The 17,967-nt window shown below is 43.6% G+C and overlaps 2 protein-coding genes across 5 annotated transcripts in view; one reads left to right on the top strand and one right to left on the bottom strand.

The window, feature by feature from the left end:
• The window catches only part of LOC142559157 (diacylglycerol O-acyltransferase 1-like), an 85,275-nt gene that overhangs the window by 22,086 nt on the left and 45,222 nt on the right, over positions 1 to 17,967 (bottom strand). For 2 of the 3 annotated variants that reach the window (XM_075670825.1, XM_075670826.1), the window contains exons 6-9: positions 13,572 to 13,674; positions 7,662 to 7,805; positions 7,283 to 7,372; positions 1,388 to 1,491 (exon numbers count right to left, since the gene is read on the bottom strand). In XM_075670825.1, coding sequence (XP_075526940.1) covers positions 1,388 to 1,491; positions 7,283 to 7,372; positions 7,662 to 7,805; positions 13,572 to 13,674 — 441 coding nt within the window. The remainder of the gene's footprint in view (positions 1 to 1,387; positions 1,492 to 7,282; positions 7,373 to 7,661; positions 7,806 to 13,571; positions 13,675 to 17,967) is intronic. The other variant, XM_075670827.1, reaches the window with a different exon arrangement.
• Positions 11,201 to 17,967, top strand: part of LOC142559193 (uncharacterized) — a 91,166-nt gene continuing 84,399 nt past the window's right edge. Inside the window, exon 1 of one of the 2 annotated variants that reach the window (XM_075670835.1) lies at positions 11,201 to 11,318. The gene's annotated coding sequence lies outside the window, so the exon portion shown is untranslated. Of the gene's footprint in view, positions 11,319 to 13,613; positions 13,696 to 17,967 lie in introns of those variants that run through there. The other variant, XM_075670842.1, reaches the window with a different exon arrangement.

Raw genomic sequence — 17,967 nt, 5'->3', positions numbered from 1 at the left:
TCTCTCTGCCACCCGGTCAAACAATTTGACGTGTGCGTGTGACCCCTATTCAATTCATGAACTCGGCGCTATCATCGAGCCCATGCACTTTAGAAGTAGAATTATCTTCTCCCCCCTGGATTACGTGCTCGATGTCCACAGGATAGACAGGGACTATTTACATGGCATCCTCTCGATACAGTTTGCAGCATAGGGTTTAGACCAAAAAAAAACCAAAGCTGTCTACTGGTCTCATGCCGGAAGTTTGCCAACAGATGAGTGTCCTCCCCAAGCTTTGAGGTCTCCATGAAGTAGCGAAACATCAGGCCAGAGAGCGCGCTTATACCTATTTTGCTGGAAGGCATCCGAAGACCCCTGTCTTACAGAACGCCGCCCACGCCCGCAGCGTATGCTCAACCCATCGCTGGACATGGTTGGACAATGGGAACTAAGCATCTGTACTCTGAGGGGTGGGTTCACCCAGAGACAGAGTCAGTATTGGCCTCTTGCAACCTCCATTTTTGATAGCCGAACACCAGACGGGAGGACACCTGTATACCCATTAGTGGTTGGTGACCGCTCAGCCGTAGCCGATCACCAGTCACGGCAAGTGCTCAATCCAAGGTTGGGTTGCACATACAGGTGAGTGAGGCTCCCAGGAGAGAATTGCCCCCGAGCGTTGAGGTCTGTGAAGGCTGGGCACCTGACCTGTACCTATTTTACCCGTAATGTACCCAGCGGACACGGTTCTCACGTTACAACGCCTCCCACGCCATGTCAGATACCCTGCAGTAAAGCCATCCGTGGTTTGAAAGTAATGAGAGCCCAGAGACCTGAAAGGAGACGTGTGGAGTGTCCGCCAGGGCCTCTATAGGCCCCATTCGAGATGAGAACCCTCTTCACACAGCCGAACACCAGGTAGGAGGACGCCTCTGCCCATTAGAAAAATTGGCCGGTTTCCGGCAGCACCATTAATATAGGTTGTACGTATAAAGAAAAAGTAATGGGTAGCTATTGACTGATGGAACTATGCAGACAAAGAAAAGAAAATACCCTCAATGTGCAACAACCTAGGCGGTGCAGTAGTGCCACAAGGTTCACGCACTTACTAAAGTTATTCAGAACTCTCCTCGTATTAGTTTTAGGAACACTATCGCGGTCACGTTAATTTTATTAATAATCTCTTATTAGTTTTTGGAACAACTTCGTGCTGCTTGGCTACGTACAATTGTTACCAATAAAAACGTCGACCTCGTCGGTTCCACCGATTCTTAACGCTCATTACTTCATGTATGAAAAGCATCACATCGATTGTTTTACGTTGTGAAACAAAGTAAAATATTTTGGCATCGATAAGTAAACTTTTTGTCTTAAACATATAAACATTTGAATAATATTTCGGACATACTACTTCCAAAGTTGTCCGAAGCAGAAACAATTTTCGTATCTTCGGCCTCTGAGGGAAGTTGAACTCGTAGCATAACGTGGGGGCAAACATGAAGTACCATATGTCTGAAAAGAAAATTAGAATGGAAGGGGGGGGGGGGGGTAAAGGGGAGGCGAATACATAAGAGTTAGTTGTGTGTCCCTGTTTTGTCTTCTGTAATTAATCAGTTTATTAGTTTTCACGTAAAGCACAGCAACGGCACACGATGTGCCGGAAAAGGTGCGACAGGTAGCACAGGATCGTAGTCGTCGTATGTAATTGCTTTGTACTGACGCTAGGCATGCCCTACGTGGCGCATGTGCGATCTGTTGTACGTTTTAATCAAGCCACTGCAATCAGAAATGACACCGGTTATTACTCTCATAGCCCAACATGTATATATATTGACACGTGAACCCGTTTATCTTTTACGGGTGAGCGCTTTTACCGTCTAAGAAATGGTATCGCTCACCGCAGGGCGCGCCTACATCTATTGGAAGTTTCTAGAATGTTATCGATGCTTCTGTGTGCTGTCGCCGAATCTTGTGCGATCTAATTGCATGTATGCGCGACGCGAATGGTGTAGAACTTTGTGGAAGGCACGCGGGTCCCAGCGATTACTCTGGAACGTTCGACGACTAATGTATAAAAGCCGACGCGCTTGACCCCCTGATCAGATTTCGACTATCGCCGACTGTGTTCGCCACTGTCGCCGTTCTTTGAGCGTAGCCTGTTTTTGTGGGCACAGGTCCGCCCAATAAAAGTTAGTTTTGTCTTTCACAGTACCGCTACTGTGTTCTTTACGGACACTACCACGTGACACACATGCACATGCACAAGCCTAAGGGGCCTGGCGTAGCCAGGCGCCTTAGGCGTGTGCATCATCATCAGCCTGGCATAGCCAGGCTCATGATGATGACGAAAGGGCCGGAATAAAATTTCGTCATGGCAAAATATACTGTACTGACGGGGCGGATGGGCTGAGGGGGGCCGTGGCATCTCATATCAGCTCAAGCAAGGGAATCCGACAACATGGAGCAATTAAATGATATAAGGAACAGCATGCACCCCAGGCGAAAAAGGGTTGCAGTAGTTAGAAAGTTGGTGTCACATATGTTACTAACCTGTTAGTAATTACATTTAGTAATCCTATCGTTAATAAAAGTTACTAACTACGAAAAGTAGTAGCCATTACTAATTGTGGTCATTACTGGTTCCAAAACGTAGTAACTGTTATGAACGCATCTGAATTTTCATTAATATAAGTTCACTCCTGGCTGTCTTGTGTAGAAGTGGAAATTATGGGCCATAATTAGGTGACTTCTATTTAAAAGCATATCCAGGTAAACCGAAAAATAGTACCGCCTTCCTGTTTTATAAACGGTACATACCGTCACGAGGAGCATTTACGCTGCGAGTAACTATACACCTACACAAGGACATAGACGCACGAAGAGAGAACAACGCAACGTGCAACACAACGAGCAGCTTGCTACGCTGATGTATCTTAAGTTGCCGCAAACGCTTATATAGCCACAATTTTGGGGACCGCACAGTCTGCCTGCGAGCACCTAAAGAAAGGATAGATAACTATAATTGGAGTCATAAATTAGTGTCAAGTAATGTCTGAACATATGTGCACAACCAGATAGCACGTCACTGTTAATCAAAACTAATGAAAAATACGACAGTTCATTTAAATGATTCCTCCAAACTACCATCATGCCGCACAATACATCACAGGCAAGATGAGGTAGTAGCCATTACTTACTTCGACTGCTGCAGTAAGACTCTAGCGTTAGTAAGTGGCTAGTAACTAGTTAGTAACTCTCTTTGAGAGGTAGGAACTGCTGTCATTACTAACTTTTTGCTTGCATTACAAACTTTTTTTACAAACGTTTCATTTTTATTTTTTCAAAAGTGTAGGGCAGCAACACTTGTAACCACTTGGTAGAGCGCCATGTGCATACCAAGTGTGGAGGTCACGTGTATTATACTCACCTGTGACCTGTGCTTTCTTCTTCAATTAAGCATGGTCGTATCGCGCATTAGATTATTGCATTCCATCTAGTTTGCAGTCTTCAGACTACTAACTTGCCTGACATTTGACTCCACCTTCGCTTCATAAAGTCATGAGATTGACATGGCTTCAGCGTACTTCAGAGTACTAGTTCTCTATTTGAAGGCACATGGAGAGAAAAAGGACAAGGGAGACACACACGCAGCGCTACTAGCAACAACAATGTCTATTTCGATCACAGGCTTAACTATACATCCCCTACGCAATGGCACACACTGATCATGTGAGGAAGCTCAGCACATGCGCACAAAAATACGACGAGAAAGATTACTAGCCAAAACTGCCAGCAAGGCACACATACACAGCTTCCGCAAAAATTCTAACTCCTTTGAATATAGCGCTATAGATGGTTTGCTTATGCATACACTGCCCAACGCATTGATGCTTTCCGCTTCGACAATAAAACGACTCATTTCATCCCTATGTCGTTCTGGGATGGCGGTTCTATCAAAATAAGGACGACAGCCACACACCTGAGTATGACGGGCGAGAAATCCATCAGGTGGTAACTTATTAGCCTTATTGGTATGTTGTCTTAACCTTTCATACAGATTCTGCCGGGCTGCCCGATATAGCATTTAACGCAGGAGATAGATATACGGTAAACAACAGACGTTATGCACTGTACGACCTTATTCTTGCACTTTTTAGCACATTCTACTTTGACGTAATAGATCTTCGGAAACCTGCAAGGTGGAGGGAAGTAATTAACAAAGGGGAAATGATACATCCACCTAATCGTAGCAATTGCTAGAAAGGAAACCCATACGGGTTCCTTATACTTCGCCCTACCATCTGCTAGCCGCCTGATTAGCTCAGATCGCAGAGCGGCTGCCCCCTAAAAGCGGTGTTCCCAAGTTCGAGTCCCGGACCAAAAGGAATTTTCCTTCAATTGTGAAGCTTTTTCTTTCGAAGAACCCGTATGGGTTTCCTTTGTAGCAATTGCTACGATTAGATGGATGTCTCTTTTTCTCTTTGTTAACATTCTACTTTATCTGTTCTAGATGGATTAATTTTCAAACACACTCTTTAAATTGTTCGGGAACTACAAAAAAACACCGCTATGTTATCGCTAAGAGCGGCTTTCTTGAATGGGTGTGGCAGCTGATGGATATTTGGATTACAGCCATGCATTTTTTATAAGACACAACTCGATTTTAAGAGCCAGTTTGCATCAAACGTAAGTCAATTTTTCTGAGCTGCTTTTCAGCAACGGACACCAAATTGTAGATAGGGTAACCAGCTTCCATTAAGCGGGTCGTCTGCTGCTGCAAACTACTGTTCAAGAAATGCTGACATGACTTCTTTACAGCATTGTTAAAAGACATGTTCGCTATGCACCTCTTAACCAGCATAAAATGATTCGAATAGAAAGGAAAAAGTGCTTTTTTTCCCTGGAGTCGTACCCCTGCACCACCGGTGGTCAGAGCAAACGACCTTCAAATCGAGGAATCTAATGTCCCCATCAACCGGCTATTTAACGGTGACATCAAGGGAATGAAGATGCTCGCGAAAAAAGCACGAAACTTAAGTACGGTAGCTAGCTGGGCGAGCCAGTGCATCTGCATTATTACTTACAGCGCAAACGAATCAACAGGGACAAAGAAGAAAGACAGAACACGAGAGTTCGTGTTATATGTTTCTTTTTTGTCCCTGTTGATTCGTTCCCCCTGTAAACAATAAAACAAAACTTTAGCACTCTCATCTTGAAAACGATCAGAAGTGCAGTCAACGAAAGTAATAACTTGAGTGCAAGACATTTGTTGTTTACAGTATTCCTCTCTCCTGTGGTAAATGCTATATCTGGTAGTCCGGCAGATGTCTAAACGAAAGGTTAGGAGAACACAGGTAGAAGGATAATAAGTTACCACCTGATGATTTCCTCGCCCTCCATACTGAGGGGTTCAGTTGCCGTCCCTATTTTGATAGGAACGGCATCCTAGGACGACATAGGGATGAAATGGCTCGTTTTATCGTTGAGGCAAAAAGAATCAATGCGTTGAGCCAATGCTTACATAAACAAACCGTTCATAGAGCTATCATCAAACTAACTATAATTTTTACGGAAGTGGTGAATGTGTTCTATATAGCTGGCAATTTTAGCTAGTAATGTGTCTCGTAGTGCTTTCTTGTGCATGTGCTGAGCTTCCTCAGGTGATCAGTGTGTGCAACTGCGTAGTGGGTATACAGTCCAGCCTGGGGATCGAAGGGTTGAAATCTGAGCCAGTTGGTTCATACTAGAACGAAAAACCAGTCAAAAATACAAAGGACAAGAGGAGAGGTTCACACCACAACGACTGGGGATCGAAATAAACGTTGTTGCTAGTAACGCTGCGTCTCCCTTGTTCTTCTTCTGTCCCTGTGCCTTTTGGCGCTACAACTAGTTCTCTGCCGTGCAATACCAACAAGCTCACATTGCTGCCCTAGTATTTAAAACGTCGTTGAACAAGATCTGGGGACCATGGCCTCGCATATCGCAGCTGAAAAAGGCCACAAAAGCGCTGCTGCGATATTTGAAAGCTACCGGATTGAGTCAGCGTCTGTGATCCCGACTGAGTGACCGAACAATATCCCCAGTGGACTTTCTCTTCTTTTAATCTTTCCATCCCCTTTTCCCTTTCCCCAGTGTAGGGTAGCCAGCCGAGCTCAGTCCTGGTTAACCTCCCTACCTTTCATTTATCATATTCTCTCTCTCAAACATCGTTTTTGTCTAGGTTGATTAAGCTATGCTGAATAACTCGTGCATTTCTTTTCGTGCATTATTATTTTTTGGGCAATGATAAAGCGTCTACATCTGTAGCTCCTAACTACATAAGGCCACGAAAATATTGTGGTGTACTTTTTAGGCACTGCGGGCAATTTACAGGCTCCTTGACGAATCGTTCTGTAGATCGATTGTATAATGAATAGTTGCAGTATTCGTTACGTTGGGGGAGGGGGGGAGGGGCATAAATCGACGTTCGATGTTTTCACCCAACTTGACGTTTTAGTTTCCTTTCAGAGGAGGGGGCGTAGTGCGTGTAGTAGATACGAGCAACAAGGACTGAACATGCTGACACGTACCAACAGGGCATTAACTCAACATTCATCACTTTGGGCGCTGGTTAAACTATTAAATCGGGTTCGAGTTCATCTTTTTTTTTTGTCTGGGCTCTGTTAGTTCCTTCGTCCATCACATTTTGTTATTGTTAGGAAGTATATTACATTATACAGCCGTTAAACGTTAAATTTATTTTAGGCATACGCTGATCAAAAACGTATGGTGCGTTACGTGCCAAACCCACGATATGAGTATGAGGCACACCGTAGTGGTGCACTACGGGTTAATTTTTACCACCTAGGGTTCTTTAGCGTGCCCCCAATGCATGGTACAAAGGATTTGCATTTCACCCCCTTCAAAATGCGGCCGCCGCGGCAGGGATTCTATCCCGCGATCTCGTGCTTAGCAGCGCAACACCATAGCCGCTAAGCTACCACAGCGGGTCACACGATGATAAGCTGTAGATGCGCACTGTGCATAAACCTGAGGCACGTAATGCATGCCCACATCAAAGCAAATACTGCTCCTGCTGTATATGGTGATAGTGAAGGGGAGTGCAAGTCCCGACATGTCCTTCCCTAATGTTCACATTATGGCCAATTCAAACAGTGTGCGTATTCATCTGCACCTATTCTTTTAAAATGAGGCAAAGACCCAGCCTCGGTGAAGACCCAGCCCCGGTGAAGCGCGAGCCCCGGTGAAGACCCAGTCCCGGTGAAGACCCAGCCCTGGTAAAGTCTTAACACCAGAGTCTTACCTGCAGCATAGAGGTTGTCGGGATAGACGACGAGCTTGGTAATATGGCCGTTGGTCGCTGCACCATTGGCGTGTTGGCACACTGCACCTGCTGGGCGAATAATTTCTGAATTAGCTGAACACACTTATAGCATCCTGATCTCAAGCATACTACCGTTAACAATACGCAGGTTTAGAGCAACCCTTGTAGGAAAGGATAAAGGAAATACATATCATTACGTAATATGTCTTCTGAAACTTATATGCAAAACACGGCTAGTCACACTGCCTATATGGTTATGTATTAATGAGATTAACTAAAACCTGCAGTTCCTCTCTCGCGACCTTGCAAACAGATTGCAAATGAGGAAAGTGCAAGTGACAAGATAAATACGGCTCACCATCTTTTTCCACCAAGGAGACGTTCGCGTTTCCGGTTTTGTGCTCGGACGGGTCTCCCCACCGAAAAGAACAGTTCACCATGTGGTAAGACACCAGTTTCAGCCAGACGATTACCGTCAGCCAAATGCAGGCAATGGATGCCACTGAAAAACATATGAAAATAAAGAATCTGGATCAGTGCATTCAGTATTCCAGTTATTTAAATGTAAGCAATGCTCTCTAATGTACACTACAGCACTGATTAATGCTGCACAAGTTTTAACACCACCGTAAGCATGCTATATCGTGTGGAAACCTTTTCCAGAAAGATATGTATACTTGTGCTCCAGAGGAGCAGTTAGTCCTAAATCAAAGTACTCTCGAGCGCACGTGTAAACACGATGCGTGCTTGGCCGATATAATACCGGGTGTTTCACCGAGCACGTTCAAAAGGCTTTACCAGTTGCCTGTGACAATTTTAGTCCATGAGCTAGTCTGCTCGAATAGGCGGCCATCACTTGACCAAAAAAATTTTAATGCATAATCGACTAATTAACAAAAAGTTAATTATTATGTTTTTACTAATTAGCTCAGGACACATATTGCAACTTACAAATTCTAGCCAGGGAGTTCGCAAAGCGGATTCACTTGGAAAGAATTTTCAGGATGACACCAGTTTTGAGGCATTAATTACCGAACTTTGCGGATCATTGCCTGGCGTTCCAGTTGCTTTTGTGCTTCAATATATGAAACAGACGTTTTGTCAAGAAAGTAAGTGGAACGACAGTGAATTCTTTATCGCAAGTTTGACGGCGCACATCTCGTAAATGGCGCCATCTACACAATTATATTCAAGTGGATATGTCTTGTAGACTCAACCGCTAGAATTTGTAAATTGCAATATGTACCAAAAACCTATTAATGAATTTTTTTTTGTTATATCGATTGTACATTTCAATTTTTTGTGCAACTAATGCCCGCCTCTTCGAGTAGACCAGCTCATGGATTATAATTGTGCTATCTTTCACAGACCATCTTTTTTTTTAGTTTTGAAAGTGTTCGCTAAAATACCCTTTATATAAAGATTATATTGTGATACTTTCAGTGATCCAGAGCGGCTTTCCGGCCCTGTTATCAGCGGTATCGGCCGGCTATTAAAAGGTGAATGATAAGAAAGCAAGAGAATCGGGCAAAATAAATCCTTGCATTAAACCGGCCATTACTTCGCCCTGCCGACCAGCCATGATATCGAACGATCAGTAAGCTTCCTCATTCGCTGGCGAAATGCCCTACGCTATCACGTCTCCCAGTAGCAGTTTTACGTATACAGACAAAAATGCCCGTTTTCGCACACGTTGGCAAAATATTGTTCTTGGTTTGGCAAGGTTTGTGGCGCAAAATAAAGTAGAAGAAAGAACAGATAGACAGAAAGCGGCATTTTGTTTGTTTGTTTGTTTGTTTGTTCGTTCGTTCGTTCGTTCGTTCGTTCGTTCGTTCGTTCGTTCGTTCGTTCGTTCGTTCGTTCGTTCGTTCGTTCGTTCGTTCGTTCGTTCGTTCGTTCGTCCGTGTGTCTGTTTATTTTACTTTGGTGGTTGTGTACTGCCGCTACGATGTGTATGCACACCTTCATAATTTCAAGCCTCTCCAGCGTTCCTGAATTAAAGGCGGAGTTTGTGAATTCGGGCAGGTGGCCGATACTACCCCTATATCGTCCGTGGTTACCACATAATAATAATAATAATAATAATAATAATAATAATAATAATAATAATAATGATGATGATGATGATGATGATATTAATAATAATAATAATAATAATAATAATAATAATAATAATAATAATAATAATAATAATAATAATAATAATAATAATAATAATAATAATAATAATAATATTTATCAGATCCAATTATATCGCAGTTACAAATACAGCCCGCATAAGCAGCATTGCTTGTCTGCGAGGTTGGCCACTCAACGGGTAGTACTGATATGTGTACACAACGGAAATAATGTATGTAATGTATGTAAGGTAAATAACATGTGGACCATGATGCGGCCAAGCCCGTACTTCGTAACGTTGCATTTATTTCTACATTCTCGTTTTCTTATCATGCGTCGCACTGATAGTCGCTCACAGTGGGAACGGTGGCGTCCCAGTAAATGACTAATGACGAAAATAATGTAAAATGAAAAAAAATTTTATGAAACCTCCATTTGGTGACGGGATGTTTCTATGGCCCGGATAACGCATATAAGTTGTTGGGCGAGGTTATGGAGGTAGTTGCACTAAAGATGCCGCGATACAATCAGGCCAGTTCGATAAAGTTCCCATACTGATACCAGACGTCGTTTCTGCGTTTCCAGAGAGAGATTAGGCAGTGAGGAGATCCACTCCCTGTAGCTGGTGGCCACACATGCTCCGGTAAGTTTATCTCTAGGATCTTTGTGCACAGATAGTTCCAAAGCAGCTATCTGACGTCTGGTTTCACTTCTTTCGTGCGTAATAGTGAGCAAGATTTGCTTAGCTTCTTAGGTGTGCCGGTGTCCTCTTCGGCGTTTGCAGATGTATTTCTTCTAATGCAAGCCCTCTATCACTCCGTGATGTTGCGGGTCAGTGCGAAGCCAGACTTGGCTCTGTGTATTAGAACCTGGCAGGCTCTGGGACGGTTTTCTGGTAGGGGAAGTCCAGGAGCTAGGATCGTCTTCTTGTGCCACTTCTTGTTCTGTATTTGTTTTCATTCCTAAATTGCTCTTAAAGTTCAGGGATGCTGAGGGGTTCAGAAGGGAAGCCGAAGCTGGGGAAGAGGGATTATTGTTCTCCTATAGCTGGCGGTCGGAATGCGTCAGCTTGCAAGTGGCCCGATGCGCCTCTGTTGCTCAAGTTGCTCCTTGTGTGACCTGGGATCTACTGAATGTGTACGTGGATGCCTTTGTGAGCCTTCAGTTCTTTGCATTTTTTTAAATCCATGTAGTGATTGAAAATGTTATTGATTTGGCTCTTGGCGTCATCACTGCTTCCTGGCTGTCCATGTAGGCGGTGAGCTTGGAGCTGTGGTGGTGCGGGCTGTCGATTGCTTCGAAACGCTTCACGTATTATTTCAAGCTGCAACTGGCAGATGCTTGTACCTGGGTTGCAAGTATGGCTTTTGGTGACTGTTTCTCCAGTGGTGGCATTGTTGTAGGTTGTTGCTGCAACATGTTTTCCCTGCTAGTGGCACAGCTGCGCTGAATTCGTATAGATGACGTGCCCAGACTATCGTATATTGAGGGTCTCCGCAACCTTTTCTCTCCTATGTTCTTTGTGTCGGCTCTCTAAAGAGGAGTGGCCACCGGAGATATCCTCTTGTTAACCTCCCTGTCTTTCGTATCGCTTTATCTCTCTCTGTGTGCTCGTTCTTCAAGCCACTTCTTTTTCTAGATAATGGCTTCAACTCTGTGACCTGGAACTCTTCCCATAATGGGATAAGCCTGGCAAGGGGGGTGAGGTCACTCGTATCTGTTCTAAACATCTCCATGATGAGTCTGCTTTATCACTTAAAGTGGGTGGAGCGTTCCGAGTAAAGTTGTGGGGCGATTGGCGTAGACATCTCGAACAGAAGAAAATCTTGTCCACACCCTCTAACCTGCCCCGCATGTCCTCCAGTCCGCCTGTAACGGAAGTGAGACCCACTTGGAGGTGAGCGACCTGTTTTGTAATTCTTCTTTCAAAGCTTCGCAGTCGCTCCATCAACATCTGTTGCAATGTATTCTGGGGACTTTCCAGTGTGATATTATTGCTTGAGCCCACCATAAGGTTATAGGCTGGCGGTGTCGGTCGACTACCTTGGTCCTATAAATGGGTTAAATTGTAATTGTATTCTGTTTCTGACTGCCTGTGCTTTTCGTTCGCGGCCTTTTGCTGTTCTGTGCGTCTGAAATAATATTTCTATTTTCCTCTTCTATTGGTATGAGTTTTCTTTCTGCCTCCTCAAGTTGCGGGCACACAGGCTCCATAAGTTTTTGTAGCTCCTTTGATGAAGTTTCAATATCTTGCAACGTTTGGCGATGTCCCTCTGGCATGCATTCTTTAAGCGCCGTGGCATATAACTGTTCTTGTCGAAAACCACCGGCTCACTCGTTGAAAAGGTGGTCGTTTAAGTATGGAAATCGATCCTCGAGTAAGGACAATTCTCGTTGCGTTCACGGGTTTTTGAAGGGGACCATGACATGGTGCGTGAGCTACTATTGCGTCTTCGTTGTTATTGTTCTCTCGAGTTCGCGCCTCTGCGCCTTATGCTGCAGCGAGCGTCGGATTGTTGTGATGTGGCGTTGCGTTCGCGCGCTCTTAGCAATGCGCTTTTTTTTCTACTGTGGGACACTTTGTATCGGGCCCTATATGCTTGTCTACGTCACATAACACGCAATGCTTCATATGTTCCAGGCTATATTGCCGGCAGGTTGAATGGTGATCATATGGTAGGGATGCTGCTTGAGCATACTCAAGTTTTCCTATTTTCTTTGTAGTATATATCTTCGCTTGCTTGGAACTGCTTGCCATTGTGGTGTCCCGCACGGCGTGTTCGTAATCTTGTTCGGGGTCCCTGTTCGACCAGGACGCTTGCCAAACGTGTTTTCTTCGTATTTAGGAGAAAGCGTCTTCCTTTAGCGAAATAGACGAAACGAGCCCACTATTGTGTTTATTACTTCGTGTGCGTATCGTCGAGGTTGCGCTGCAGACATGAATGCAAGCTCTAGCAGCCAACTAGTCCTTTTTACCGCCTTGAGAGCTATGTTGGAAAAACAACCTTGAAGTTTAAGCATGGCAGAATTTCGTAACAAAGAAGCAGCAGTCAAAGCTCCATATAAACTTCATGTGCATCTTCCACGAAGTTGCTAAATTGCGCTGTCACTGTTTCTTTATTCCACTGCTTCAGACATTTAGTTTAAAACTTTCGCTGAAATTTATTCTTTCAGATATACCACTTATAATCCAGCAATAACTTGTTTATTTCCATTACTCGTTTTGCATTACTAATATTAGCTTTATATTCTTTGAAATAGCCTATATATCTTAGTGTAGAGAAAACTGATTGAGAAGTCGGCACAATAGGTCAAGCTTTTGCCTACTACTGAGCCTTCTACGTGAACACACAATATAGGTACAAGAACCACAAAGCTTGCCAAAGAAGTTTCAGTGAGATAGGCTCCCAATCCAGAATGCTTAGCTATTAAGCATACTAAGAATTCCTTCCTGATTTGTTTCCAAACCTGAACTCCCTCATCGCGGTTTCTTTGTGTGGGACAATATGTGACTTTGCCTTGGAGTTTCTTGCCCTTGCTAAGCGAAATAATAACAGAAGCAGCCAAGAGAATCTCGAGCGCGAGGAGCCGATATCTCGAAACCTTGTCTTGGATTTGAGAGCCCGTCTTATTAGGCGCCAAAATCACACATCACACATAGTAACAAAGAAGCGTTAAAGATTATCTTCACGACTTAGTGTATGCAGGCTTTCATTAATAATCTCGGTGCACTTCTAAGTGTTATAAGTCATTTCTAAGTCATTGAAAACATTGATTAGCTTAAAAAGAAACCAGAGTACTCTTGCGTATCGGACTTGTGGGGACAATGAAGAAAAGGAAAGGGAGGGGGGGGGGGGGGTCTAGTTAGCATAAAAACTTAACGCGATGGAAAGCTCGGGTTAATTGAATGGGATCTAGTGCGCGTTCAATTTCTAGCTCAGACATGAATGCGACAATCGCTTGTGTTGAGGGGCAAGCGAGATTGAGAGCTCTTTCTCCACCCGATGAAAACCGTTTGAATCGAAGCTCATTGTCGGGGATAAACAAATGCCGAAGCTTAAGACGAACAAAGGCTCGTGGTTGACTGCCGATCTCCTCGCATACAACTAGCCTTAGCAACAGCTCGTCACGGCAGGTGAAATGCACTTACCCAGGTTGGTTGGCACATGAAACAAGAACAGCGGCGGTGCGACGAGCAGCGCCGCCAGGTTCGCCGCTACCAGGGCTGCAAACGTCTTTTCCCCAACTTTTTTCTGAACAGTTCAAGGGAAAAGGTGAGCGTAATATCGGCGTCAATGCAACGTACATGTACACCAAACGAACACACACCATATTGTCCCCTTTCCAGACAGTCGAGCGTGACTTTTACAGTTTTTTTCAGATAAATACTCAAACGGCTTTGCCTGTTCAAGTCCTGAGTCATATGCTGCCAGCAATATTAATTAAATTAGCACTTAGCCTACTTCAGCAACTTCGTATCTATGTATATATATATATATATATATATATATATATATATATATATTTATTTATTTATTTATTTATTTATTTATTTATTTGTTTCCACAAGCAAGGAGGTACATGGTTGTGGCGGAAAAAACAAGGGGAAAAAAGCTGCGGAAAAGCAGCTTGACTGGCCCCAGGTTCCGTTTACAATGTATATATATATATATATATATATATATATATATATATATATATATATATATATATATATGTGTGTGTGTGTGTGTGTGTGTGTGTGTGTGTGTGTGTGTGTGTGTGTGTGTGTGTGTGTGTGTGCGTGCGTGCGTGTGTGTGTGTGCGTGTGTGTGTGTGTGTGTGTGTGTGTGTGTGTGTGTGTGTGTGTGTGTGTGTGTGTGTGTGTGTGTGTGTGTGTGTGTGTGTGTGTGTGTGTGTGTGTCTGTCTGTCTGTCTCTCTATTGATTCATCCAGCTATCTATCTATCTATCTATCTATCTATCTCTTCGTTCATCCGTCCATCTATCCATCCATCCTCTTTATGCCACTCTTCTCAGTGACCTAAGTTGTCTACGTATAGCTAAATTGGGTTATATTTATGCTGGCTGTTGTCTTGCAGAGCCGACAATGTGGCCAACTGGGTATGTGCCCAAACAGACAACTTATATGAATGAATGAATGAATGAATGAATGAATGAATGAATGAATGAATGAATGAATGAATGAATGAATGAATGTTTATTTCATCTTGAGTGCACTTTCAAGAAAGTTGCAGGGGCAAGAGGCGCACAGCGCCTGACAGGGGCCCCTGTACCCGCAATATACGCTTTTATTATACATTATTTAGTGGTAGTTCATTGGCAGTGAGCGGACACACATAACGTTACATATTTTAACACATTGCACACGAGTTCGCACAAACTGAGATCAGAATTGACAAAATTATTGGGTTACAGTTTTTTTTACTAATGTAGACGGTGAAATAAGAAAAAATGTTCCCCTTTTCCCCCCTCTTCCCCTTTCCTCTCCCGGTCCACAGGCAATAAAGTACAGGTTACACGGGTAAATTACCATAGTACACTAAAATGCAGCATATAACCATGAACATGTATGTATCCACGTAAAACAGAAAAAATGAAAAAAGCGGGTTATAATATATTTATGTTGCAACAATCACTCTCTCAAACACTGTGTTAGTAACAATTCATTCACATGGTTTTGACAGTTACCTAACAGAAAACTAATCATTTAAATTTCCGCCAGTAATGAATTTCACATAACCAAATTACATATAAACTACCACTTAAATGCTTATCGCATTAACGTAAATAATGATCCCCAAAGGCTCCGTTCTGTGTGTTTTTCTAGTCAACAGGAAAATGTAAACAGCAAATTGCAGATTACAGTGATATCACACTTTCTTATACGTAGACCTCGGCGGTGTTGTCGGTGTTTATTGAGGAAAACTTAGGAAAAGTAAGCATTTAAAAATGGCAATAGAAATGGCCGCCTCCATCACGTCTGTCTCACGTTACGGTGGATACCTAAACTGCCTCGCAGCCAAAGTAAAAGACGAAAAGAAAATAACTAATCGAGAGATAGTAAGAATAAAGTGTAGTAAACGAAGTACATAATCGTACAATTTTACAAAAGAATAACAAAAATGAATGAGTTCATTACGAAAACGTGGTCAAGAGACGCGCATCTGATAAATGGCAAGTGAAGCGAGAGACGAAATTCGCGAGAGGTAAAAAAAAATAACACTAATTAACTTCACGCGCACCGCCATTCACAAAACTGACTAATTCGCCGCTGAGCCTTTGTAACACTCAGTAATTCATCGTCAGTTCAGCGTCTTCGGAAGGGGCTGCGGCGATCAGCCGCGCACAAAGGTGAGAAGCATCGCCAGTTCTGTCTCCTCTACAAAGGTCGCTCGCGTGAGCCTATATTCACGAGTTCACGTGGTGTCCGGACTGAAGGGTATACAGCGTGATCTCGGATCGGCAGCGAGCCTCTGTAGAAAGGCACTTTAGCTGACGGCGCGGTGCTGCATGCAGCGCAGCAGCACATGTTCTAGTTACCACGTCTGGCGCAGTCGGGACAGGCAGTGGGAGCCACCAAGCCCGTGCCGCGGCCTTGTCAATCTGGCGTTCTGAACGCTGTAGTGTTGACATGCAAGGCAATTAAAACGGAGAGATGGCGCGTCACTGACTGACAGGCATCGTGATTGCTTTGAGAATATACCGAAGTTAAAGAAGTACTGACGTATATTTTCTAAGTTGCAGAAACTCTACCACGGGCTTATAATTTTTTTCTTCACGCGTAAAAAGGACGACACTTGGCAAGTACGAAGGTTGGGAAACACTTGTAATTTGATACTAAAGTTGGTCTCGAAATGCTGTGCTGGCGTCATCGACTTTATTGCGACATCATGACAGAGCGAAATTTGCTCACGTCATGCAAAACTAAGCGCATAAAAGAATGAAATTAGAAGAACGTTGTCGGACTGCAGTGGCCGCCGCAGCGATCGCGGGAGCGGAGCGAGCATCATGACGTCATGACGCATCCGCCTCATGTGTACCGTATATAAACAAGTAAGATGGTACATTATTTAGCCGACGCTTTCCAGTATTATTTACTGGAATTTAAAGGGCTTTCGCCTTAAGTTAAGAAAAATAAATGAAACGTTGAAACTGTCACGGGAGTATATATACTCTTATCAACAGCCGTGATGAGTGTGTGTTACTCGGAGATTAAACAAGTTATTTATTCGACGTTATCACGTAGAGTGCCGCGGTCGTTTCAAACTCCAGGCCTTGACAATTATTGGGGCGCAGTAAATTGACGTCGTAAGGCGCTGTGCCGGAAAGCACGAGTTTCTTCAAACTGGAAATCTGCCTCACTCTCATCACGTCAACAAAGAATCTAAGTAAAACCAGACTGCGTATTTTAATGATTCTCCGGCCCACGCTACGCGTTGCTGGGTGGAGGTGCGCGCCAGCTATAGGCAGTTCCATGTCTATGTATTCTTTAGTTCCATGGCGAACGGAACACAATGCAGGCGTATAAAAAGAGTGTAGTCAGCTTCCAGAATAGCTTTAGTTTGACGTTTGGTTGCACAGCTCGACTTGCATATGCAGAAATTTACAATAGCAGTCCTGCTATTGCCAGAAAAATTACATTACTTTGTATGCATATCGACCCTAAGTATTTGGTTGAACTATACAATTGATATAGCTGGAGATAGAAACAGGAACTTTAATGGAAGGAAGGTGGAGCGTTACTTAGGTCTAGGCCTAAGTAAGGTGATTCTAGGCTGCTACTCCACGCTGTGGAAAGGGGTTGGGACAAACATAGCGCAAGAAGTTGAAGTTGGTTGGTATGAGACGAATATTCGGATAAACGAAGAGTAAACTGTATCTAAGCGGCGTATACACACACACACACTTCACAAAGTATGCACGTTCTAGCTTCCAGTGTTTTCGGGATTTTGACCACCGCTGTAGTATATACAGTTGAACCCCAATTTAACGAAACAAGAATTTGCGAATTTCTCAGTTTAACGAACAAATATTGATTCCCTGAACGTACGCCATGGACTTTGACGTATTCGTGAACCCAATTTTACGAAATAAGTTTGACCGTCGAAACAGATTTAAAGAAGGACTCCCAGAAGTAACTGCCAGTGAAATTTGTGAGAAAAAGAAACACTTGCTAAAACGTGGGGGAAAAAAAGAGAGATTAGCTTCGCCTACACGAAAACCTTATCCGCTGTTCGGGCACCACAGGCCAACCTTTCGACCAGCTGGTCCCACACAGACTTTCCTTTTAGGACAGACAGCTGAGCGTGTTGGGTGAGCGTGAAAAGCGCGTCGTCGTCTTCGAGCCTTTCACTCCAGATCGGGCTTTCCTGGTCACACACCCGCGTAGACTTGTGCGTATGACGCCGCTTTTGACTAACGCCATAGACAAGGCAAGATAACAGACTTCTTCATTAATCAATATATCACTCAGCTACGTGGCAAATTTAAGTGTCTCTCGATTTTACAAATTTCTTGGTCATGCGAACAATTTCGCGGGCCCCG

The sequence above is a fragment of the Dermacentor variabilis genome, chromosome 1 (genome assembly GCF_050947875.1).
Source record: "Dermacentor variabilis isolate Ectoservices chromosome 1, ASM5094787v1, whole genome shotgun sequence".
NCBI lineage: Eukaryota > Metazoa > Arthropoda > Arachnida > Ixodida > Ixodidae > Dermacentor > Dermacentor variabilis.
This window is presented reverse-complemented; position numbering and strand designations above follow the sequence as displayed.